The 27,910-nt window shown below is 36.3% G+C and overlaps 1 protein-coding gene across 4 annotated transcripts in view; it reads right to left on the bottom strand.

Annotated features, from left to right (window-relative positions):
* Positions 1 to 27,910, bottom strand: part of LOC126881766 (calcium/calmodulin-dependent protein kinase kinase 1) — a 391,062-nt gene that overhangs the window by 16,427 nt on the left and 346,725 nt on the right. For all 4 annotated transcript variants that reach the window (XM_050646245.1, XM_050646244.1, XM_050646247.1 and 1 more), the window contains 2 exons: positions 15,135 to 15,465; positions 9,527 to 9,729 (listed from right to left, as the gene is read on the bottom strand). In XM_050646245.1, coding sequence (XP_050502202.1) covers positions 9,527 to 9,729; positions 15,135 to 15,465 — 534 coding nt within the window. The remainder of the gene's footprint in view (positions 1 to 9,526; positions 9,730 to 15,134; positions 15,466 to 27,910) is intronic.

The raw sequence follows: 27,910 nt of genomic DNA, 5'->3' as shown, positions 1-27,910 counted from the left end.
CCTAAGGGATGTTCAAGGAATTCCTCCCCTCGTTTCTCCCAGCAGTGTGGTGTTGCTTAATGCCCTGGTCTTGCTATGATCAGAACGTTACAGTATGCACCACTGTTTAAGTGGTTTGTATTTTGGCTCTTGTTGTTCTTAATATATTTGCTTAAAACAAGTAAAATCCTTTATAAAAGGTATATTTATTAAAATTCCCTACAAAGTGCTACATCACAAGCAGAACTAGTTTTCAATCTGATAACAGATCATCATCAATGCTGACATGCTAACCACCAAAATACAGAAATATTAGGGTAAAAACCCTTTAAACTTAATTAATCATGGAAACATTGACTAGAGTTGTGAAATTAAACATTAATGCACAAAATATCACATGTATTATGCCCAGGGTACTATTTGACCCCAAATTGAGTTGTTGACATGTTGAAAGGTTGGTGGCAACTGTATATTATGTGGCAACATATGTTACCATATTGAAAATAGTTCTGCTTGTGATGTAGCCATTTTTAAGGGAATTTTAATACATATACCTTTTATAAAAGATTTGACTTGTTTTTTGTAATATGTGGGTATACAGCCAACTACAGGAAAATTTTTTCCTCGTGGGTATTTGCTTAAATTATTTGTTCTGCAAGTTGGTGTTATTCCTTTTTTCATGTATTTGGCTATTTTAGTTGATATCTTGCCTGTATAAGTAATCGAACAGATTTTTGTGGTTTTTCTCTTGTGGTGGAAAGACAAATTTCAGGGTTTTTATGCAGTTTTTGGTTTAAAATTTTGTTTCCACTTCGTTCGTTGTACCCATTGTTTGTACCCATTAAAGGCACTCTGCCGAAACAGCTGTGGTGAAATTAATTTCAAATAAATTTTGTGTACTTGTAGAAAACAAAAGTTTGTAGTGCTTTATCGTTAGATAACGGTAGGGGTCGAATCCATCACTTCTTGTAGTAAAATTCGATAAAAAAGTTGCGGGATTTTAGATAGTTGCGCGGGAAATTGATTTGGGGCTATTATTCACACTTCTTCAACACACAAGCAATTCATATTCAGTAAAATGGTGATAAGAGTTTTCCGTCAAGTCGTCGGGAAAAAAGACGAGGACGAGAAAAGAATAAGGACTTTGTTTGCGGATGTAAATTTTTGACCGGAACCGCAAAAGTAGAATTATTCATTTGACGGCTTCCGAAGGACTTTTGTGTATGTAGGATTATTATACGGCTAAGAGGATTCGTTTGTTGACTGTAGAAAACTCACTATAAATCCGAGAATAAGTTAATTTTATAATACGGGACTTGCGACGTTGATTATGTGTATATAAAGTCGGATAAAATAGGATAGTTTTAGACAAAAATAAATTTTAAATTTAACAATAAAACACTGAAAACGTTTGTTTTCTATACCTCCACAAAATTTATTATAACTAAGTGACTACAGCTGTTTCGGCAAAGTGCCTTTCTCAAGTGATATAGTTTACAATGTGTTTGCCTTTTTAAGTCTTCAACTGAAGAGGTTGAGGAGTGGGGAGCTGTTTGTCTCGAGTTGGTCATTCAGAATTATATCTGTATTTTTCAGTTTATTAATTTCCATAGATTCTAAAAAAGATAGCTTAAGGCCTTTATTTTGAATATGCAGAATTTGAAACTCTTCATTGAAAGAATGATTATGATCTAGAAGGTGAAGTGCGTATGTAGAAGTGTCTGTTTTTCTATTGTTGAATGCCCTTTTGTGTTCTGCATACTTCTACATACGCACTTCACCTTCTAGATCATAATCATTCTTTCAATGAAGAGTTTCAAATTCTGCATATTCAAAATAAAGGCCTTAAGCTATCTTTTTTAGAATCTATGGAAATTAATAAACTGAAAAATACAGATATAATTCTGAATGACCAACTCGAGACAAACAGCTCCCCACTCCTCAACCTCTTCAGTTGAATACTTAAAAAGGCAAACACATTGTAAACTATATCACTTGAGAAAGGCACTCTGCCGAAACAGCTGTAGTCACTTAGTTATAATAAATTTTGTGGAGGTATAGAAAACCAACGTTTTCAGTGTTTTATTGTTAGATAAAATGAACTTCCATCAAGTAACGGTCGAATCCATCAAATTTTAAATTCTTTTTCTAAAGGTGTCTACCTTCTAGGAATGTTAGTTATCACAATAACCCATGTCACTATATTCACTTCTTCTTCTTCAGTGTTAAGTAATACAAGTTTGAACATAGGCCTCCCCCAATTCATTCCAGTGTTTTCTATTTTGCGCTACTTGCTTCCAGTTGTACTCTATTCACAACAGCTTGCAATAGATCATTTGACGTTAGACCAGTCCACTTCCTAAGATTAGCCAGCCAGGATATACGTTTATGGATAGATATAAAGTTTCCTTCTTTAACAACACTTCTTGCATTTTTGTATATATTTGCGATAGCATCCACATACTCTCTACTGAAACCTACTTGTGTCAACGTTTGAAACAGCTTTTTTTAAAGGTACCGTATCGTATGCCTTCTCTAAGTCTACAAACAATAGGTGAGTAAATGGATTCCTTGTCTTCCGTTTTTCTATTACCTGCTGCAGAAAGTATATACAGTGCGTCCATAAAGTAACGCATAAATTCATTATTTCGTAAACCGGAGACTTTAAGGAAAAATCCCGAAACAGGTCGATTTTTATTTTTAAATTACGATTTTTTGGCATACATATCATACTAGTGACGTCATCCATCTGGGCGCGATGACGTAATCCAGGATTTTTTTAAATGAGAATAGGGGTCATGTAATAGCTCATTTGAAAGGGTATTTAATTCTCTATTTAATAATATAAACATTCATATAATTATTTATACAGGGTGTCCAAAAAATGTTTTTTTTAATTAAATTAATTGGTACAAAAAGATGAATGTAATTTGTTTAATTCTAAATATATTTTATTGGTGCCAGAAAACATAAAAATGTTTTATTTAAAAAATAAACACTGATTTTCGCTTAAGCGTAATGTTAAACTTTCAAGAGGCAGGTGGGTGACAGCTCTAACATTGAATTTAAGCGAAAAGCAATATTTATTATTTATCAAATAAACATGTATTTCTGTTTTCTGACAAAATTAAAACGAATTTTGAATTAAATAAGTTACATACATTATTTTTTTTTGTCTCAATTAATTTAATTAAAAAATTATTTTTGGACACCCTGTATAAATAATTATGTTATTGTTTGTATTAGTAAATAGAGAATTAAATACCCTTTCAAATGAGATATCACATGACCCCTATTCTCATTTAAAAAAATCATCGATTACGTTATCAAGCCCAGATGGATGACGTCACTAGTATGATATATCAAAAAATTGTAATTTGAAAATAAAAATCGACCTGTTTCGGAATTTTTCCTTAAAGTCGCCGGTTTACGAAATAATGAATATATGCGTTACTTTATGGACGCACTGTATTATCAGTGCACGATCTTCCTGCACGAAATTTACTACCGAATTATACTATTATAAGCCCTAATAATAAATTAAATGCTGTCATAATATAGCCAACCACTTATTTTAAAATGAAATTCCCTTTTCAACTCATTTTCTACCCCAAGCGGCCTAGATAAAATTCCGCATTCGGATTTTTATCTTTTTCTATCCAACAAGGCATTTTCTCGTTGTAAATTCTATCCACTAACGATGCGAATTATCCACATAAGTAGATTTTGCGAAATAATGTCGAGTTTACATCGACTATCGTTAAGAATTGATCTTTCCTTCCGCCTTATCTACTCCACGGCCATTCAAACTTAAAGAGCGGGAAGCTGGAATAGTTGGCTAAGGGTAGTGCTAGTGCATGCGATTAGTTAAATCAATATTGCAGACAACGTTCGGGATTAAGTTTAACCAAGTGTTGGAAGCTGCTACAGGAAACTTGCATGATGGAAGTGCCAGTGGAGTTGACTTTAATATACAGGTTTATACGAAAAATGTAGTAACAAAATAATAAAGTTATTTTAAGGTGATGGCGTGAAGATGATGATAAAACTCGAATATTTGGGACACCTGATGAGAGGATATAAATACGCATTACTTCAAAATATAATGTAAGGAAAAAAGAATCCAGGCCGAAGGAGAATGTCATGGTTGCGGAATTTGAGAGAGTGGTTTGGCTGCACCACTAATGAACTCTTTAAGTCAGCTGTAAACAAGGTCAGGATAGCCTTGATGATTTACAATCTCCGATAGGAGTGGCACAAGAAGTAAAAGAAGAAGAAAGTGATGGCTTCGACCGTTATCTACTTGATGGAAGTTTATTTTATACAACAATACAACACTATGTATTGGGATTCACAGCATCCATTATTAAGCATCCAATTAAGAGCAAGACACATTCTTTAAAAATTTAAATGTCCTTGGTAAACAAACACACGTTTGTTTATTATACATATTATTATTACGTGCCCAGATTACTCCACACAAGTGTACCAGTTGTCAATCCTGCGGTGTAAGCGATTCAATATTACATATTCCTAATTCATGGCCAAAGCCGACTCAGCATAAATAATATCAACACTTTCTCTTTTATATATATACACAGAAAACATCGGGAGGCATTCTAATTTCATTGCGTGATCAATCGTCATTGATAATTGAGATACACCAGCGGGTGAACGTATGTACATTAGCACACCAACTCTTTACAGTCGTACTGCGAGTTGATATTAAATGAATATACTGTGAGTAGTGTTTACTTCATCAACCCCTATCGTAGGGGGTAACTACCCCCAACCACTCTGAGATGGTCCAGATGATGTAGAACTAATATAACTAAAACGTTTTGGTTTTCAAAACTCCCACAATTTATTGTCACTATAGCTATTTCGGCTAAATGCCCACAATTTATTGTCACTATAGCTATTTCGGCTGAATGCCTTGCCCAAGTGATGAATTTTTATTATACGTCTACACTTTATAGTCTTTAACTAAATAGTTTTATGAAGTGACAGCGTTGTCTCAAGTTGGTCATTCAGAGATATACCTGTGTCTATCTTTATCACAGTTGGTTCTCTTTTGTTGGTTCTATCATTCTTTATAAATCTCCAGGTCTGTAGATTTTCGCCCTCCGATGTATGTGTCCAGCTCCTGATATTTGTGTTTCCATTTTTGATTTTTGGAGTTTATTATTTCGGTTCGAAATTTAGCACGTACTTGCTGATATTTTTTTTTCTTGCTTTTCCTCTTATTTCCGATTTATTACCTCTTATTTCCTCTTATTACCGATTTTTGGTAAATTTCCTGTTTATGTTTTTTCATTATTTCTTCTGACTGATCATTCTACCAGTAATTTCTAACTTACCGTTTTTTCGTTGTAATACCTAAAGTTTCTTGTGCTGCTTTGTGTATTCTATTTACTATTGTTTTGTAAAAACTTTCCGTTATATTTTGTTCGTATTCTCCAGAGAGAGCTTGGCTTGATCCAATCTTCTCGTCTACAATATTGTGTGGTATAAATGAAAACGGAGTATAAACTCACGAGTTTGTTCTCATGAGTATGAGCATAAGTGATTCCGAGTGAGTTTTGTTGGCATACTTTTATCAGTCTGTTACCACTTTCGTTTAACACATTTTCACCGAAAGGTCCTGGAACTTTAATGTTTTGTTTGATGCCCGTTCTGGCGTCCTTCTTCTTCTTGTGCCACTCCTATCAGAGATTGGAAATCATCAAGGCTATCCTGACCTTGTTTACAGCTGACCTAAAAACTTCATTAGTCGTGCAGCCAAACCACTCTCTCAAATTCCGCAACCATGACATTTTTCTACGACCTGGATTCCATGACACAATACTCTGGGTATTGTGATTTAGAGGGAGTAAGAATTAAAATTGAGGTAGAAGTAGAAGAGAGAAGTTATTGAAGATATTTATTCTGGCGTTAAGGTATCCCAAATCACAATCTCTCTTGTGATACTTATTTGTGATATTGTTTCATCTAAAGACCTCGTAGTACTTTTCTTTTTCGCCTATTCTAGCACTTTCGTTGGGTTTGAACGTACCAATAACTGAGATTATATGTGATTTTAATTTTATATCCATTTTTATTATTCATTCCCTAAGATTTCCTCAGCTAGTGATGTTGTTCTTATATTTCTTTTTAACTAGTATTGACATTCCTTCTCTTTCACATGTTCTTCCTTTTTCACTCCACCATATTTGGGTATAAATGTATCTATCTTTCGGGTACCCTATCTTTTTCTTTGTTTTTATTGGTACTATCAGATCTATTGTCTCATTGCTTTTGCGAATTATTTGTTCCACCTTACTTCTAACATCTAACTTCCAACTTACTTCTTAACTACGTGCAGGAGAGAGAGAGAGAGAGAATTGGACAGAAATAGTTAAACGACTTACATGATGTCACTACATCCCTACGAGGGAGAAAAGATATAGAAGGACTTCTAACATCTTTCACATTCCCCGAACCAAAAGTCATTGCCATTTTTCATTGCTATAGTCGTCTTGAGTTTCAAGTCTTGTTCCGAGGCTGATGTAAGATTTTTTGCGGCATAAGAATACAGATAATCTGTTGCAGGCCCATTGCTCCGTTTGATTGTCTGTATAAGTCTTTCCTTAGTCTACGTGTCCTATTTCCCAAATCATTAGCAAAATATGAAAATAAGCTATATAGATTTGTCATAAATCAAGTAATAGGATGAAATGTTGTTGTGGAGCTATTTTCTTGTAGCATTTTTATAATCATTAACTAGTTTTTATGGGAAATAAGCCACAATTTTACTAAAAAATGATTTTATTAACGTTTCGACGTCCAAATCGGATGCCGTTGTCAAAATACAAAATATTACTAAATTAAACAGAAATGTTGTTGCTTAGTAAAAAATTTTTCTAATAATTTAATTAATCTGACTCATTTATATCGGCAATTCAGACATGTATTATACATTTTAAAGTAGAAGACTTTAAAAAGATATTGCCAATATTTATGAGTTGCGTTCCTGGGACGACTTTACTGAAAGATAAATCATTCGATTACATGAAATCAACCCCAACTCAAGAATATCAGTCACAAAAAAATCATAACATGTGATCTGTCTTTAAAAAGACAACCACATGCAACGGTGACAGTAAAATTCTCGCGTTAGAGATTCCACAGTAAATTTATAATTTAAAATAACATAGTATATACTAAGGTCAGAATTTGGTATTAGTTTTGAGAGTAAACAAAAGTAAGACCTAATACTCACGATGTCGGGATAGTATTACGAAGTTTTTTCCTGGTTTTCCCTCGTGATTTATTGGCTTATTTCCCAAACTAGTTAATAATAAGATGAAAAAAGAATGTGTGTACTTTTGTACGCACGTAAGAAGTTATACTTCTATTATATGATTTCAACGAAATCAATATACTTTAAACAGTTTCTCTACTACTTTCCAAAATTTTTTATTAAAACAATACCAAAAATTAAAAAAATAAAAGAATAAAACACACACAAACACATTGAAAAACGCCACAAATGATTTCTGAACAATAATTGTTGCCAAAAATTTTAATTAAATACGTATTTTCTGAAAAAAATTATATAATAATATACTACAATCATAAAATCTATATAAAAAAATAAAAAAATAACAACTTGCTTGGGGCTTGAACCCACTTCACGTCTATAGCGCCGTACGAGAGTCGATCGATTTCCCACTAGACCACCTTAGCGTATACGTCATGTGGGAATATACACAAACTAAACGTTTACACCATAAACTTTTTGACATTTTGTTTATAATCAAATTATTAGTTTGATTTTTGTCGAATTAAAATACAATAAAATAGTAAGAAAACGATATATTAGATGAAGATTTGTAGAAAGTTTGTTCGTAATCAGATTATGTAAATTAAAGCATTGCCTACGAATAGGTAACTATATTATTCTTTTTTTACATTTTTCAAATAGATAGGTATGAAGATAATTTTTTATTGGAATACAACTGAACCATTTAGAATTACGTACCTGCGGCTTTTCAAAACTATTTAAAAAGTCACTATAATTATAAATTTGATTTTATTTCTGTCCTCACAACAATAAAAACTAATATATAGGTACAATATTTTTGTTTTCCGATAACCTCCATATTGAACAATTATTGACAGATCATTTCAACACCCAATCAGAGCCCGTATAACGACGAATACCATACTGTCGGTGTGCGCATGCGCGCGGATCAATATAAATTCACCCTCAATCTCAATCGCGCCTAAAGAAGTATAACTTCAAAAATTATCATATTATACAGATGTAGTAATATTAGGACACGCTGTATAAAATATGCTTAAACATCACTCAAAGTCAATAATCGAAGTAAATATAAACTCCAATTAACGGAAAACTAATCTCAGATATGTACACCACATCAGTACTATGATAAGTATGGACTGGCTCTGAATACAAACAAAAAAACAAAAATCGTGATTGTCAGTAAGAAGAAGATTGAAGACGAAACGTTAAAGAAAAAGCTGTAGAGAAAGTACCCAGTCTCAAAACTGGGAATCGAAATTAGAACTAGAGTAATAAGATGCTACAATCAATCAATACACGCCATGAAACTGCGTTTAGGCTTTCCTGCCCTTCATAGAAAGGGGACTATAAGACATTTTGGAGCTGGGATGCTACGTATTTTTTCTCCTTTTATATGGAGCTGATTCCTGGAAAATTACGGACACAATTGATAAAATAATTGCTAGCTTTGAGATGTGATGTTATCGAAGAATGTGGAAAATATCATGAACACAACATGGCGCCAAAAAATGGGTGACTTTGGTTACGTATGTCCTGGTTGAAAATTTGAAAGCAGTGGAGTGGAAAAACAATAATACAACTCTTCGAAACTGTTGCAGACAGAGTAAACTAAATAACATTTGTTTGTTTTATTTACTTGTTAAAGGGATATTTTAAGTAAAGAGATTAACCACAACAAAAGTTTTAGGTGGCGAAGAAATAATTTTTAGATAGTCCTTTTAATTCAACCTTAATGAATCCGAGAATAGATGATCTTGTAATCAGCGTATAATTTCAAATAGGTTAGGATATTTCTGTTTATTATCAATAATTACATACCTGTAAGTATTCTCATATTTATTTTCTGGCTTTACCTCCCTCCATTCCTACTCTCCCCATACTTATCTACGCCCAGCTCTCCTCAAACAACGCGAGCAGCCGTACGCATTGGAGAAATTGTTTGCTTACTTTTTTTTAACTCCCATATTAACCCCCTATCTGATTGTTTCAATTAGCCCCCAACCCCCATCTGAGTAAGCATTTCAATTGTTATAATTGTACAAACCTGATATAAAAAACTTTTAACTTTTATTACGATTCAATGCTTTATTCTTGTATAAAAGAGATGAGATGTATATAAAAAGCAGTAATATGCAAGTAAGTATTGCAGTATAGCCTGCAGCTCGAATAAAAGCCCTTATTCCAACAGTTTCTATATTAAATTCTCCCCGCAAATTCGCAGCGAGCACAATATCTTACCTTGCCACTAAATCCCGCCTGTTTCTGATCGTTGAGAGCTTCTGGTGCTGAGAACGCTGGAGTGCCTGCGGTATTGGAAAGAAAAGCATCGCTGCCGTGGAACTCGTTGCATACCCCCAGGTCCGCGATCTGAACTCGGCCCGCATCACTGAGAAGCAGGTTCGCCGGTTTTATGTCTCTGTGGATTATCCTTTGGTAGTGAACTGGAAAAAGAGAATCTAATAGGAAGACGTTCGTACAATGAAATAGATATTCTTTGCGGGAATTTATTTCACGGAGGTATTTTTAGAGATCTTTACCACGAAAACACCGAGACTCGATAAAAAATCCGAATTTATATACGAGTATAACATAAAAAAGATTTATTTTATAAAATCAATGGGAAAATCCTAATAGTTGGCTGTATAGTATATACCATAGTTTAAAAAAACTCATACAGAAGTAAAAACTTCAAATTGTATTCTGGTATAAAATTGTTTATTAAAACTATCTAAAAAGTCATCAAAATGGATTGCAAAACGTTTTCGTTCTAATTCAGAACATCTTTTCAGTGCATTCTGCAGATAGTTTGAAACTAGCACACTATTTAAAGTGGTGACCCCATAATATATGGTTTACATATTATATATTAATAAAATGTTGTTGACTTGTAGTCATATATTATTACATTATTATATTATTACTACATATTTTATTAATATATAATATGTAAACCATATATTATGGGGTTACCACTTTAAATAGTGTGCTAGTTTCAAACTACTCTGCAGAATGCTCTGAAAAGATGTTCTGAATTAGAACGAAAACGTTTTGCAATCCATTTGGATGACTTTTTAGATAGTTATAATAAACAATTTTATACCAGAATACAATTTGAAGTTTTTACTTCTGTATGAGTTTTTTATTTACTTTATTGTTATTGTTGAAATATTAACATATTTCTTTGTTAATTTTGTTTCCCCGCGTATACTTAAATTCTACAAAGGTATACAAAATTTTACTAACCTACAACTAACGAATTATCGAACAACAGTCTATTATTTAATAAAATGAACAATCAGTTTCGTTCTTTGAAAATGCAATTTTTGTACTCCTTCTTCTAAAGTCACCTGATATAAGAAAATATAAAATTTATTCTTTAATCAGCCGGCGTGCAGATAATACATAAAGAAGCACCATGCACTTTTGCTTTTTCACTAGTCTCCAAATATATATTTTTTCTTTTACCCAAAAACAATTCATACATAATTTGTTTTCTGACTGCCCTCGTATAACTAAAACCTATCTCACAAATTCGTATCACGTCAAGTTTTTGCGATATTCCCCCATGAAGTTTTTCAGCCATTTTTCCTTGCGTCCAGTTTGACCTTCGCTATTGTTGTGTTAAAGTGATTACCGACATTTAATTAATTTCAAAATGTCATCAAAGGAGTGTAAATTAAGCCCAAACAACTTTTGCCATGTTTGTGGTAAAACAATCCTAACAAAAAAGAAAAGACCGATCTCAGAAGCAGTAAAACAGGACTATTTTCAATACTTCCAAATATCGATAAAAAATTTTGATAAAAAATGGGTTCCTGGTGTAGTATGTGAAAATTGTAGAAGTATTTTAACGAACTGGGCTGAAGGTAATAAAAAATACTTGGAATTCGGAGTCCCAGTGTTGTGGAGAGAACCAACAAATCACGCCACGGACTGTTACTTTTGCCTTAAAAAAACAAGAGGCTTTAACAACAAAAACAAAAAGCTTATACAATACCCTGATGTTGCATCGGTGACACAGCCTATATTGATTCATTTTTTACACTCGCACCTAGATTTTTTTCTGAAAATCTGGGAAGCGTAAGTGACGAACACAGCGAACGTTTTCATCAAGACTTGAAGACTTTTGAAGAGAGATACCAAGGCTTTTGGGACAAAAATATGCTAGCCGACTACTGCTGGTCTACATTAAGAGAAACTGATACAAATCAGTATAAAAGAAAAAGTAATATGTATCATTTTTAGATTTTTTTATTTAACATATATGAATAATTATGAAAAACTTAAAAAATAAACATAAAAAAACTTGACGTTCTGATTTTTTTTCACTACCTAACCTTATTTATAATTGATTATACTACTTATACACGTTGGTTCCATGGCTGGGTAAAAAACGTTCTATACTAGTGAATTAAAGATAAAGTCTCTATTTTCGTGCCAAAAATACTTCAACCCATCCTATGTGTGTCAGATTATTGCAAGATCCGCACACTTATTATTATTTATTTGACATGTGGCATTTCGACAAAATATAGGCAAACATCGAAATTGTTTAAGTAGTTAATTGACTCGGGCGTCCCAAACAAGAAATCTTGTGAATTGCCCTCCTAGGATGGCTGGTGGCACTCCTCCGTTATGTGCTTGATAGACTTGACCTCGCTGCAGCTGCATGACGGTGATGGTAGCTACCTGTGCAACATATACGCAGATCGACCATGTTGAGTTCTGATGCGGTTAAGTGTGCACCAAGTCTTACGTGGAAGGTCAAATCTAGAAGGTCCCTCTGTGACGCAAGATATGCTCGTATTTGATTGAGCTTCCAACCAATCATGGGTCTATTTGGTGATCATGTTGAACCTGGCGGATGCGGCCGATTCTGAGTGTTATGTGGGAGATTTTCTGGAACGCAGCCGACTTTTGGTTGCGATTTCTAAATAATTATGTAATTATGAATGAAGTGCTGTGTTGTTAAGGGTCTTTTTATATTATTTGGTTAGCAGATTGAGTCGACGGAGGTGTGGTGGTGGAATGTCACTCAGCATAGGTAACCACTGAGTTGGTGTGGATTTGATTATACTCCAGTGATCATGGTATTATTATCTGGACATTAATCTTTTGAATGTGAGCAATGTTGATTCATATTGATGAGCAATATTCTGCAATAGAATAATTAAGAGCTAAGCCTGAATACCCGAGTGTGGAATGTTATGCCACAGAGTTTCTGAATGATGTTCTTTCTGGTTTTTAGCTTCTCGGCAACTATACTATACTTAAATGTTCTTCTCTAGAGGCGACAATGAGTCTCGGACGACGTATTCACCTCCAAACGTATTTAGAAGTATAGGTACTATTCTGCGTTCCGCAGTCACTTTGCAGTGTGGACAGCATATCTCAATATAAAACTTATGGAACCTTGCAACTCAGTGTTGCCGGTTTTAAGCAGACGAACTTAAAGTCCGTCTAAATAGAATATTCCAAATAGAAGTCCAAAACATCTTGATTTGAAAATCTGTGGGTTTTATTATTTTTAAATAATTCCTAGATAGGTACTATGAAAGATATTTATACGATATTAAAGATATATCATTTGAATATTAATATTAATTATAATTAGCCTGTGATTAATATTATATATAGTATATATAGTAATATTAATATACAGTAAAATTTAAAGGCACGCGTGTGAAAGTTTGCAGAATGAGCGAAGCGAATTTGGCAATTCACATGAGTGCCTTAAAAATGTACTTTTTGACACGTGTACTTTGTACGCACGTAAGAAGTTATACTTCTATTATGTATATGATTTCAACGAAATAAATATATTTCAACAGGTTATTTGTATTTAAAGATTAAACTTTTACTTACTACTTTCCAAAAATTTTTATTAAAACAATACTAAAAATAAAAAAAAGTTAGATAACACACGGATTCGAACCAGGGACCTCTCGATCTCCGGTCGAACGCGCTACCACCGAGCTAAACTCCCTTTGCTTTGACAGCTTACAAGATTTCTCATACATACTGAGTAATTTTATAGACCAAGTGAGGAATAAAAATACTTTAAAATTTATTTAATATAAATATTAATATCTCTTGGCAACACTGTTTTTCATAAGAGTCTGTACTGAAAGGTGACCGTGGAACGCAGTATAGCGAAGAGTTTATTTATTTAGCGTAAAACATGTATATATAAGAAAAATAGCTTCTTCTTCTTCAAAAACTGAAACTGAAAAACTAAAATATAAGCGTTTAATATTTTTCAAAAATCTATCGAATTATACTAAACACGACCCCCACGGAAGGGGTGGGGGTAACTTTAAAATTTTAAATTCGAACCCCCATTTTTTATTGCAGATTTGGATTCCTTATGTAAAAATAAATATCAGATAAAAAACATTAGATCGAAAAACTGAAAAATACGTGTTCAATATTTTTCAAAAATCTATCGAATGACATTAAACACGACCACCCACGGAGGTGGGGTGGGGGGCTACTTTAAAATCTTAAATAGGAACCCCATTTTTTATTGCAGTTTTGGATTCCTTACGTAAAAGTAAGTAACTTTTATTCGAGACACTTTTTTCGAATTATGGGTAGATGGCGCTATAATCGGAAAAACAATTTTTGGAAATGGAAAATTAAACTAAAAAATGGAAAACCTCCACTAAAATGAAAAACTTAACTTAACTTTTTTGGTTTTAAGACCTAATTTTCACAATGGTCCTCATGACGCCTTAGTAACTACAAATTTAGCATCCAAGCCTCCCCTACTATTACCAACATCATGTGCTTATGTGCTATTAAAAAAAGTAGAAAAATATCAAAGTGATAATAAAAATAGTCTTTAAAAAGTTACTTAGAGATTGCAATTTCTTGTAAATCTTGTGTGTACCATCTTCATAACACATCACGAACTTCTCGTTAAAACCACACTCTGCTTTGTATCCACTTTATGATTATTTCGCTTTAAGAGGCTTATTTCAAAGAAAAATGATCCGTTTCCCCTAGGCTTTTAAATCGTAAACGTTCCACGGTTTTTAAATGCTTTTTACAAAGTTTATTGTTCGGAAATATTTCCGTTGTTTAAAATTAGGTACGCCTTTAAAAAGCGGTTTATTACAAAAACACAGTAAAATTAAAACGCTGCTTTAATGGTTTATCTCAAAACAAATTATTCCCAGGTAGCAGTAGAGCGGAAAAATTGCCTTTAGGTACGTGGTGGAAGTTGGAGAAAACGACAATTTAGCGGTGCTTTGGAGAGTAGAAAAATGTGCACTGAAATGATGACAGAAGTGTCTTTTTCTTTGCCTACACGTTATTGTATTATGTATATTAAATAATGGTAGACCAGAAAAATGATAAAAGTAAAAGCTTTTTTCGTGACGACACTCTTTGATAGAGGCATTTACCAACTGCTTTTGATCAATTTGGTTATAACAATATGTAATAATTATGCGTCAAAATTTTGCATTTTGCTCCGTTTCTCTTAATTGGAATATTCTATTCAACATGTGTTAGTTTTTGAAGTCTTTGGTTAGTGAAAAAGTTAGTGAGAAGTTTTACTCAGTAGGATATGCACATTGAAGTTACTGCTATTGCATTTTTATATGAACATTAATTTACTTTATTATTTATCAATTTTAATGACCTTGTTATATATAATTTGCCTTAGTTAATCTTTTGTCTATTAAAGAACAAGATTTGTCGACCAACCCTCCTGATGGCATGTACCAAGGAGAACACATGTCATTAAAAGAAAACATTGCATTTTTTTGAAAATGAGAAATAAAAAGACATTATAGATTGATTGATTGATTAATAATATTTTATTTAAAAGTATACTTACGATACTCTATACCCAAAACAACATCCCTAAAGTACGTCCATGCTTTATCCTCATCCAATGGCGTATCGGTTGGAATCTCTAACACTTGCCCACCTTCGAGTAACTCAAAAACGAGATATAAATGATCTTCGACTGGATCGTCTAGTACTTCCACCAATTTAACAACGTTGGGATGGTCCAATTTTTTCAAAATGGCGATTTCTCGATAGACTTTTTGAAATGGGTGGTTGATTGGTGACGAATTCGAGCGTCCGTCTTTGCGTACTGGTGGCAAACGGCCGAACATACCAGCTTTTTTAAGTAGTTTTTTCTTGGAAAGTATCTTCATGGCCTGTAATTAAGACAAGAATTTAGTTTTGTAACATTTGCATAGTAAATTATAAATCATTACATTATTATCTAATAAATGGGACGTGAATTACAAATTTTAAAATTCCCTCATCTTCTGATCGTCTTGGCACTCGCATGGCTTATATTTTTTAAAGGCCTCGGAGGTTGTTACCAGAGAAGTTTCAAGGGCGGATCCAGGGAGGAGGCCCCCTCCGAGAATTTAGAATAATATAAATTTAAATATTTGCAGTTCAAATGTTTTTAATTTCAAACACAGATATATGTACAAAATAGGGGATAAATACGTTTTCTGGACTAGAATTGAAAAAAAGAAGTAACGGAGAAGCTTCAAGAATGACTTTTGGGTTTTTTATAAATCAAAATGTTGATAATTTTCCAGAGTGCCAATTATTAGAACGGTCTTGATAGCCATCAAAATCGTATAAATTTCCATATTCTATACACACAAAGAATAAAAAAGAAGTGAAGCGTTACTTGGGTCACTATCACTTAGAACAAAGGAGTTGGTTGGTATTTTCGCACAGTCAAAAGGAATTGTTTTACAAATATTGCGTTTCATTTTTCTAATGAAAAATGTGGTCACAATAACGGGACGATAGCCCAAAGCCTTGTCACGAAACATCTTTCGCCAAACTCATGAGCAAAGACGGAGTCATATAAATCCATGAAAAAACATCATACCACAAGGAGTGCGTTCAGGTTGAGCTGGATTTTCTAAAAAATTATCGCAACCCTCAAAAGTCAGTCATTAACCAGATAGACTCTCAGAGGTCTAAACAGAAACAAAAAATAAAGAAAGACTACGACCAATAGTAGGGTCTATCTATAGTGTTCTTAGATCGACAAAATATGCCTCTAAGAGACCATCGTGATGATGGCCTTATGCTTCTGGACGAAGATGCTGGACCTAGGAATGAGGGGAATTGCTGTGTTTTCTAAGGTAAAACCCGATATGTCAAAAATTATCGATTTTTCGTTTTTAATGCCAATATGTACATTGAGCGATGAAGAATGTGATGACAAAACCCTACATGGCTAAACGCATCCATGTAACCAGAAGATAATAAAATTGTTTCCGATATGTCCACTATTACAACAACACCGCGAACTTTTAAACTCATCTGCTGCAAAATCACGTTTTTTGACATATAGGGTTTTACCTTAGCACCACAGTGTTAAGGTTTAAAATCGCATCAGGAGATAAGACTCTTAAATAACACCTATCCACAGCATCTTCCTGGGCAACATGCATTAGTAACAGCAGTCAAAATCAATTAATAACATGTTGTGGTGAAGAAATAATTGAACAAATAATATTTGACGAAACGACTGACGTATCCCACGTGGAACAGCTTGCTCTAAATTTGGGATACATACACAATAACAACATTCGTGAAGACTTTGTCAAATTCATTGGCGCTTATGAGAACCTAAAAATAATTAGTGAAATTCAAGAAAGAGGGAAAGAACAAGGCCTCGCAGGAGAAGCATTGGAAAAAATAGTATTAAACTTGTTGAAAGAACTGCATTTGGATTCGAAGAAATGTGAAGGAATCGGTACTATGACAGGAATGGTGAGTTTTAAGGCACTTCTGAAAGTGTGTGAAAAGTGACTTAAAACTCACCATTGTAACCCTAATTTTTAAAAATTACGGTCCTGGATCCGCCCTTCAAAAGTTTCCCATTGTTTTTAGTCAGGTGGTATGTAGAATGATATTTATTGTCGTTTTATGTATTATTAGATTAAGAATTTAGTTTGAATGAAAACTGAAACTGAAAAAACAAAAACTGAAAAATTTCAATACTCGCTATGTCCGTGCAACAAGAAAAATCTATGTGTTCATGTAAACAGTTTGGAGTGAAATTGATTTTCTCAAATTTATGGCAGACTGAGGTTTATGGTGCATATAATTGCTGTTGCACAACATCCTACGATAATAAAAGCTATTTATTTTCAATCCAAAAGTTATTATATTGCAGTAAGGAGGAAAATTGGTCATAAAAATGATTAAACTCGACGTTGTAGGATAGCATGGAGAGGCAATTTATTTTTGTATAGATATTCCCAAGCTCTTTATTATTTGTAGCGTACTGTGTTACAGTTTATAACAAAATAGAGCACTTCTATTGAAGAGCAACTATTATAAACTTATATAAACTAAAAAGGGTAGTTCCCTAGGTTGGCTGTATACCATATAGTTAAAAAAACTAAAACATGAATTAAAAACCACTTCTATGTAATTGGTATATTTATTAAAAATTTTAAAAATCCCAATGGATTGAAAAAATGTGTCCAATTCAGAACGTTTTCGGACCTATCAGTCCATTATCAGTGAATTCGAATACTTGCTAATAGCCCCAGAACCAAACAATGGTTGAAATTATAATTCAATCTTTATTATGTTGTAGTGATATTGCACAGGCTAAACGCCGATGTTAAAAGATATAACCTCCGGGAACATGGTGAAACTCTACCAGGAAACTTAATCAACCATCTTAGGCCAACGTTGACTACCAAGTGTCAAAAGTTTGTAAGGAACTGTTTGGAGTGACATTGACAGTAGAGAAGAGGGTAGTCGATTTTCAAAGGTTTTAACAAAGATTTTAATATCTGAAAATGTCTAACATTTAAATCTATTGTTTTTTGAAAAGAAAATTGTGTTTTACAATTTTTTTTAGAATATAAAATTATTTTAAAAAGACTAAGTTTTCACTCTAATGGCATATAACATATCCCACCAGAATGAAAACAATGGGAACCTTCTCTGGTTACACCTCCGAGGCTTCTACAATTTGCAAGCCATACGGATGCTGAGACTAAGGAAGATGAGGGAATTCTACAATTTACAATTCACGTCACATCTGCTCAGCGCGGTAAAGTTCCAACGAGACTGGTTCCCTTCATACTCCACACAGAGTAAATGTAAATCAAAAATGAATAACCATTTTCAATTTCGTTGCAAAACGAAAATACAGCCGAACCATATTCCAGTCCAATCAGAGAGTGCTGCAAGCACCTCTACCGGTTTCGAAACTTATTAGTCTCTCATCAGGAGGCACATATGCTGCTCTCCCTGATCCAACCAAAACAAACCCCAGCGTGCAGTCCCGAATTGCAACGAACGAAATGGCATAGATGCCCTAGCGGCAACTGCTAGCAAAAGACTAAGTTTTCACTCTAATGGCATATAACATATCCCACCAGAATGAAAACAATGGGAACCTTCTCTGGTTACACCTCCGAGGCTTCTACAATTTGCAAGCCATACGGATGCTGAGACTAAGGAAGATGAGGGAATTCTACAATTTACAATTCACGTCACATCTGCTCAGCGCGGTAAAGTTCCAACGAGACTGGTTCCCTTCATACTCCACACAGAGTAAATGTAAATCAAAAATGAATAACCATTTTCAATTTCGTTGCAAAACGAAAATACAGCCGAACCATATTCCAGTCCAATCAGAGAGTGCTGCAAGCACCTCTACCGGTTTCGAAACTTATTAGTCTCTCATCAGGAGGCACATATGCTGCTCTCCCTGATCCAACCAAAACAAACCCCAGCGTGCAGTCCCGAATTGCAACGAACGAAATGGCATAGATGCCCTAGCGGCAACTGCTAGCAAAAGACTAAGTTTTCACTCTAATGGCATATAACATATCCCACCAGAATGAAAACAATGGGAACCTTCTCTGGTTACACCTCCGAGGCTTCTACAATTTGCAAGCCATACGGATGCTGAGACTAAGGAAGATGAGGGAATTCTACAATTTACAATTCACGTCACATCTGCTCAGCGCGGTAAAGTTCCAACGAGACTGGTTCCCTTCATACTCCACACAGAGTAAATGTAAATCAAAAATGAATAACCATTTTCAATTTCGTTGCAAAACGAAAATACAGCCGAACCATATTCCAGTCCAATCAGAGAGTGCTGCAAGCACCTCTACCGGTTTCGAAACTTATTAGTCTCTCATCAGGAGGCACATATGCTGCTCTCCCTGATCCAACCAAAACAAACCCCAGCGTGCAGTCCCGAATTGCAACGAACGAAATGGCATAGATGCCCTAGCGGCAACTGCTAGCAAAAGACTAAGTTTTCACTCTAATGGCATATAACATATCCCACCAGAATGAAAACAATGGGAACCTTCTCTGGTTACACCTCCGAGGCTTCTACAATTTGCAAGCCATACGGATGCTGAGACTAAGGAAGATGAGGGAATTCTACAATTTACAATTCACGTCACATCTGCTCAGCGCGGTAAAGTTCCAACGAGACTGGTTCCCTTCATACTCCACACAGAGTAAATGTAAATCAAAAATGAATAACCATTTTCAATTTCGTTGCAAAACGAAAATACAGCCGAACCATATTCCAGTCCAATCAGAGAGTGCTGCAAGCACCTCTACCGGTTTCGAAACTTATTAGTCTCTCATCAGGAGGCACATATGCTGCTCTCCCTGATCCAACCAAAACAAACCCCAGCGTGCAGTCCCGAATTGCAACGAACGAAATGGCATAGATGCCCTAGCGGCAACTGCTAGCAAAAGACTAAGTTTTCACTCTAATGGCATATAACATATCCCACCAGAATGAAAACAATGGGAACCTTCTCTGGTTACACCTCCGAGGCTTCTACAATTTGCAAGCCATACGGATGCTGAGACTAAGGAAGATGAGGGAATTCTACAATTTACAATTCACGTCACATCTGCTCAGCGCGGTAAAGTTCCAACGAGACTGGTTCCCTTCATACTCCACACAGAGTAAATGTAAATCAAAAATGAATAACCATTTTCAATTTCGTTGCAAAACGAAAATACAGCCGAACCATATTCCAGTCCAATCAGAGAGTGCTGCAAGCACCTCTACCGGTTTCGAAACTTATTAGTCTCTCATCAGGAGGCACATATGCTGCTCTCCCTGATCCAACCAAAACAAACCCCAGCGTGCAGTCCCGAATTGCAACGAACGAAATGGCATAGATGCCCTAGCGGCAACTGCTAGCAAAAGACTAAGTTTTCACTCTAATGGCATATAACATATCCCACCAGAATGAAAACAATGGGAACCTTCTCTGGTTACACCTCCGAGGCTTCTACAATTTGCAAGCCATACGGATGCTGAGACTAAGGAAGATGAGGGAATTCTACAATTTACAATTCACGTCACATCTGCTCAGCGCGGTAAAGTTCCAACGAGACTGGTTCCCTTCATACTCCACACAGAGTAAATGTAAATCAAAAATGAATAACCATTTTCAATTTCGTTGCAAAACGAAAATACAGCCGAACCATATTCCAGTCCAATCAGAGAGTGCTGCAAGCACCTCTACCGGTTTCGAAACTTATTAGTCTCTCATCAGGAGGCACATATGCTGCTCTCCCTGATCCAACCAAAACAAACCCCAGCGTGCAGTCCCGAATTGCAACGAACGAAATGGCATAGATGCCCTAGCGGCAACTGCTAGCAAAAGACTAAGTTTTCACTCTAATGGCATATAACATATCCCACCAGAATGAAAACAATGGGAACCTTCTCTGGTTACACCTCCGAGGCTTCTACAATTTGCAAGCCATACGGATGCTGAGACTAAGGAAGATGAGGGAATTCTACAATTTACAATTCACGTCACATCTGCTCAGCGCGGTAAAGTTCCAACGAGACTGGTTCCCTTCATACTCCACACAGAGTAAATGTAAATCAAAAATGAATAACCATTTTCAATTTCGTTGCAAAACGAAAATACAGCCGAACCATATTCCAGTCCAATCAGAGAGTGCTGCAAGCACCTCTACCGGTTTCGAAACTTATTAGTCTCTCATCAGGAGGCACATATGCTGCTCTCCCTGATCCAACCAAAACAAACCCCAGCGTGCAGTCCCGAATTGCAACGAACGAAATGGCATAGATGCCCTAGCGGCAACTGCTAGCAAAAGACTAAGTTTTCACTCTAATGGCATATAACATATCCCACCAGAATGAAAACAATGGGAACCTTCTCTGGTTACACCTCCGAGGCTTCTACAATTTGCAAGCCATACGGATGCTGAGACTAAGGAAGATGAGGGAATTCTACAATTTACAATTCACGTCACATCTGCTCAGCGCGGTAAAGTTCCAACGAGACTGGTTCCCTTCATACTCCACACAGAGTAAATGTAAATCAAAAATGAATAACCATTTTCAATTTCGTTGCAAAACGAAAATACAGCCGAACCATATTCCAGTCCAATCAGAGAGTGCTGCAAGCACCTCTACCGGTTTCGAAACTTATTAGTCTCTCATCAGGAGGCACATATGCTGCTCTCCCTGATCCAACCAAAACAAACCCCAGCGTGCAGTCCCGAATTGCAACGAACGAAATGGCATAGATGCCCTAGCGGCAACTGCTAGCAAAAGACTAAGTTTTCACTCTAATGGCATATAACATATCCCACCAGAATGAAAACAATGGGAACCTTCTCTGGTTACACCTCCGAGGCTTCTACAATTTGCAAGCCATACGGATGCTGAGACTAAGGAAGATGAGGGAATTCTACAATTTACAATTCACGTCACATCTGCTCAGCGCGGTAAAGTTCCAACGAGACTGGTTCCCTTCATACTCCACACAGAGTAAATGTAAATCAAAAATGAATAACCATTTTCAATTTCGTTGCAAAACGAAAATACAGCCGAACCATATTCCAGTCCAATCAGAGAGTGCTGCAAGCACCTCTACCGGTTTCGAAACTTATTAGTCTCTCATCAGGAGGCACATATGCTGCTCTCCCTGATCCAACCAAAACAAACCCCAGCGTGCAGTCCCGAATTGCAACGAACGAAATGGCATAGATGCCCTAGCGGCAACTGCTAGCAAAAGACTAAGTTTTCACTCTAATGGCATATAACATATCCCACCAGAATGAAAACAATGGGAACCTTCTCTGGTTACACCTCCGAGGCTTCTACAATTTGCAAGCCATACGGATGCTGAGACTAAGGAAGACATACTTGTTTACATACTTGTTTTCATTCTGGTGGGATATGTTATATGCCATTAGAGTGAAAACTTAGTCTTTTGCTAGCAGTTGCCGCTAGGGCATCTATGCCATTTCGTTCGTTGCAATTCGGGACTGCACGCTGGGGTTTGTTTTGGTTGGATCAGGGAGAGCAGCATATGTGCCTCCTGATGAGAGACTAATAAGTTTCGAAACCGGTAGAGGTGCTTGCAGCACTCTCTGATTGGACTGGAATATGGTTCGGCTGTATTTTCGTTTTGCAACGAAATTGAAAATGGTTATTCATTTTTGATTTACATTTACTCTGTGTGGAGTATGAAGGGAACCAGTCTCGTTGGAACTTTACCGCGCTGAGCAGATGTGACGTGAATTGTAAATTGTAGAATTCCCTCATCTTCCTTAGTCTCAGCATCCGTATGGCTTGCAAATTGTAGAAGCCTCGGAGGTGTAACCAGAGAAGGTTCCCATTGTTTTCATTCTGGTGGGATATGTTATATGCCATTAGAGTGAAAACTTAGTCTTTTGCTAGCAGTTGCCGCTAGGGCATCTATGCCATTTCGTTCGTTGCAATTCGGGACTGCACGCTGGGGTTTGTTTTGGTTGGATCAGGGAGAGCAGCATATGTGCCTCCTGATGAGAGACTAATAAGTTTCGAAACCGGTAGAGGTGCTTGCAGCACTCTCTGATTGGACTGGAATATGGTTCGGCTGTATTTTCGTTTTGCAACGAAATTGAAAATGGTTATTCATTTTTGATTTACATTTACTCTGTGTGGAGTATGAAGGGAACCAGTCTCGTTGGAACTTTACCGCGCTGAGCAGATGTGACGTGAATTGTAAATTGTAGAATTCCCTCATCTTCCTTAGTCTCAGCATCCGTATGGCTTGCAAATTGTAGAAGCCTCGGAGGTGTAACCAGAGAAGGTTCCCATTGTTTTCATTCTGGTGGGATATGTTATATGCCATTAGAGTGAAAACTTAGTCTTTTGCTAGCAGTTGCCGCTAGGGCATCTATGCCATTTCGTTCGTTGCAATTCGGGACTGCACGCTGGGGTTTGTTTTGGTTGGATCAGGGAGAGCAGCATATGTGCCTCCTGATGAGAGACTAATAAGTTTCGAAACCGGTAGAGGTGCTTGCAGCACTCTCTGATTGGACTGGAATATGGTTCGGCTGTATTTTCGTTTTGCAACGAAATTGAAAATGGTTATTCATTTTTGATTTACATTTACTCTGTGTGGAGTATGAAGGGAACCAGTCTCGTTGGAACTTTACCGCGCTGAGCAGATGTGACGTGAATTGTAAATTGTAGAATTCCCTCATCTTCCTTAGTCTCAGCATCCGTATGGCTTGCAAATTGTAGAAGCCTCGGAGGTGTAACCAGAGAAGGTTCCCATTGTTTTCATTCTGGTGGGATATGTTATATGCCATTAGAGTGAAAACTTAGTCTTTTGCTAGCAGTTGCCGCTAGGGCATCTATGCCATTTCGTTCGTTGCAATTCGGGACTGCACGCTGGGGTTTGTTTTGGTTGGATCAGGGAGAGCAGCATATGTGCCTCCTGATGAGAGACTAATAAGTTTCGAAACCGGTAGAGGTGCTTGCAGCACTCTCTGATTGGACTGGAATATGGTTCGGCTGTATTTTCGTTTTGCAACGAAATTGAAAATGGTTATTCATTTTTGATTTACATTTACTCTGTGTGGAGTATGAAGGGAACCAGTCTCGTTGGAACTTTACCGCGCTGAGCAGATGTGACGTGAATTGTAAATTGTAGAATTCCCTCATCTTCCTTAGTCTCAGCATCCGTATGGCTTGCAAATTGTAGAAGCCTCGGAGGTGTAACCAGAGAAGGTTCCCATTGTTTTCATTCTGGTGGGATATGTTATATGCCATTAGAGTGAAAACTTAGTCTTTTGCTAGCAGTTGCCGCTAGGGCATCTATGCCATTTCGTTCGTTGCAATTCGGGACTGCACGCTGGGGTTTGTTTTGGTTGGATCAGGGAGAGCAGCATATGTGCCTCCTGATGAGAGACTAATAAGTTTCGAAACCGGTAGAGGTGCTTGCAGCACTCTCTGATTGGACTGGAATATGGTTCGGCTGTATTTTCGTTTTGCAACGAAATTGAAAATGGTTATTCATTTTTGATTTACATTTACTCTGTGTGGAGTATGAAGGGAACCAGTCTCGTTGGAACTTTACCGCGCTGAGCAGATGTGACGTGAATTGTAAATTGTAGAATTCCCTCATCTTCCTTAGTCTCAGCATCCGTATGGCTTGCAAATTGTAGAAGCCTCGGAGGTGTAACCAGAGAAGGTTCCCATTGTTTTCATTCTGGTGGGATATGTTATATGCCATTAGAGTGAAAACTTAGTCTTTTGCTAGCAGTTGCCGCTAGGGCATCTATGCCATTTCGTTCGTTGCAATTCGGGACTGCACGCTGGGGTTTGTTTTGGTTAGATCAGGGAGAGCAGCATATGTGCCTCCTGATGAGAGACTAATAAGTTTCGAAACCGGTAGAGGTGCTTGCAGCACTCTCTGATTGGACTGGAATATGGTTCGGCTGTATTTTCGTTTTGCAACGAAATTGAAAATGGTTATTCATTTTTGATTTACATTTACTCTGTGTGGAGTATGAAGGGAACCAGTCTCGTTGGAACTTTACCGCGCTGAGCAGATGTGACGTGAATTGTAAATTGTAGAATTCCCTCATCTTCCTTAGTCTCAGCATCCGTATGGCTTGCAAATTGTAGAAGCCTCGGAGGTGTAACCAGAGAAGGTTCCCATTGTTTTCATTCTGGTGGGATATGTTATATGCCATTAGAGTGAAAACTTAGTCTTTTGCTAGCAGTTGCCGCTAGGGCATCTATGCCATTTCGTTCGTTGCAATTCGGGACTGCACGCTGGGGTTTGTTTTGGTTGGATCAGGGAGAGCAGCATATGTGCCTCCTGATGAGAGACTAATAAGTTTCGAAACCGGTAGAGGTGCTTGCAGCACTCTCTGATTGGACTGGAATATGGTTCGGCTGTATTTTCGTTTTGCAACGAAATTGAAAATGGTTATTCATTTTTGATTTACATTTACTCTGTGTGGAGTATGAAGGGAACCAGTCTCGTTGGAACTTTACCGCGCTGAGCAGATGTGACGTGAATTGTAAATTGTAGAATTCCCTCATCTTCCTTAGTCTCAGCATCCGTATGGCTTGCAAATTGTAGAAGCCTCGGAGGTGTAACCAGAGAAGGTTCCCATTGTTTTCATTCTGGTGGGATATGTTATATGCCATTAGAGTGAAAACTTAGTCTTTTGCTAGCAGTTGCCGCTAGGGCATCTATGCCATTTCGTTCGTTGCAATTCGGGACTGCACGCTGGGGTTTGTTTTGGTTGGATCAGGGAGAGCAGCATATGTGCCTCCTGATGAGAGACTAATAAGTTTCGAAACCGGTAGAGGTGCTTGCAGCACTCTCTGATTGGACTGGAATATGGTTCGGCTGTATTTTCGTTTTGCAACGAAATTGAAAATGGTTATTCATTTTTGATTTACATTTACTCTGTGTGGAGTATGAAGGGAACCAGTCTCGTTGGAACTTTACCGCGCTGAGCAGATGTGACGTGAATTGTAAATTGTAGAATTCCCTCATCTTCCTTAGTCTCAGCATCCGTATGGCTTGCAAATTGTAGAAGCCTCGGAGGTGTAACCAGAGAAGGTTCCCATTGTTTTCATTCTGGTGGGATATGTTATATGCCATTAGAGTGAAAACTTAGTCTTTTGCTAGCAGTTGCCGCTAGGGCATCTATGCCATTTCGTTCGTTGCAATTCGGGACTGCACGCTGGGGTTTGTTTTGGTTGGATCAGGGAGAGCAGCATATGTGCCTCCTGATGAGAGACTAATAAGTTTCGAAACCGGTAGAGGTGCTTGCAGCACTCTCTGATTGGACTGGAATATGGTTCGGCTGTATTTTCGTTTTGCAACGAAATTGAAAATGGTTATTCATTTTTAAAATTATTTTACTTTATTATTTTAATTATTTTAAAATTTATTCTTTCTCCTCTCTCACCTTCATTGGTTTTATCTTTTTTATCATTATTAATAGCAGCTCATACTTCCTTTTTAATCAATTTGATCAGTTTAATTTTATAGTAAACAGTCAAAGTAAAATAATATATTCTAAAAACATTTTGTAAAATACAATTTTCTTTTCAAAAAACAATAGATTTAAATGTTAGACATTTTCAGATATTAAAATCATTATCATAATATTATCATTGTTTTGGATCATGACCTTTTATTAAAACCTTTGAAAATCGACTACCTTCTTCTCTACTGTCAATGTCACTCCAAACAGTTCCTTACAAACTTTTGACACTTGGTAGTCAACGTTGGCCTAAGATGGTTGATTAAGTTTCCTGGTAGAGTTTCACCATGTTCCTGGAGGTTATATCTTTTAATATCGGCGTTTAGCCTGTTCAATATCACTATAATATAATAAAGATTGAATTATAATTTCAACCATTGTTTGGTTTTGGAGCTATTTAGCAAGTATTCGAATTCACTGATGATGGACTGATAGGTCCGAAAACGGTCTGAATTGGACACAAAATTTTTAATAAATATACCAATTACTGAGAAGTGGTTTTTACTTCATGTTTGGGTTTTTTTATTATAAACTTACACGATACTCCAGAAAGCATTTAAAAATCAAAAAATTACTGGCCGCTAAATATTCTACAAGCAGTTTAAGTTCCAGATGACCGATACTCGGTACGGATTTCGAAACGGATTGGGAACACAGAAGCTCTTTTTGTTTTAAATGTGTTAACACAACGACGCAGAGACATGAAAGTAGATGTGTATGCATGTTTTATTGATTATAGAAAAGCATTTGACTGCGTTAACCATCAAAAGATGTTCGGAGCAAGACCTGCAAATTATCTCAGAACTATATTGGCGCCAAACAGCAACAATTGAAATAGAGCACACAACATCCGAAGATATACAAATCCGAAGAGGAGTACGACAGGGTTGCGTCTTATCACCGCTATTATTTAATCTGTATTCTGAGTCTATATTCAGAGAAGCATCAGACGAAGTCCAAGGTGGAATCAAGATTAACGGATGTAACCAGTATAGACAACATCAGGTACGCCGATGATACCGTCCTAATAGGAAGCAACGCACTACAAAATATAATAAATGCGGTAGTTCGTCATAGCGAAATGTTTAGTTTACACCTAAACTTTTCCAAAACTAAAATTAAAAAAAAACAAGTTTTCAATCTAATAGCACATAAAACAACATCCAAAAATATTACTCTACATCCTACCAAATTGAAAACAATGAGAACCTTCTCTGGTAAGACCTCCGAGGCTTCTACAATTTGGAAACCATAACGGATGCTGAGGGAATTTTACAATTTATAATT

The sequence above is a fragment of the Diabrotica virgifera genome, chromosome 3 (assembly GCF_917563875.1).
Source record: "Diabrotica virgifera virgifera chromosome 3, PGI_DIABVI_V3a".
NCBI lineage: Eukaryota > Metazoa > Arthropoda > Insecta > Coleoptera > Chrysomelidae > Diabrotica > Diabrotica virgifera.
This window is presented reverse-complemented; position numbering and strand designations above follow the sequence as displayed.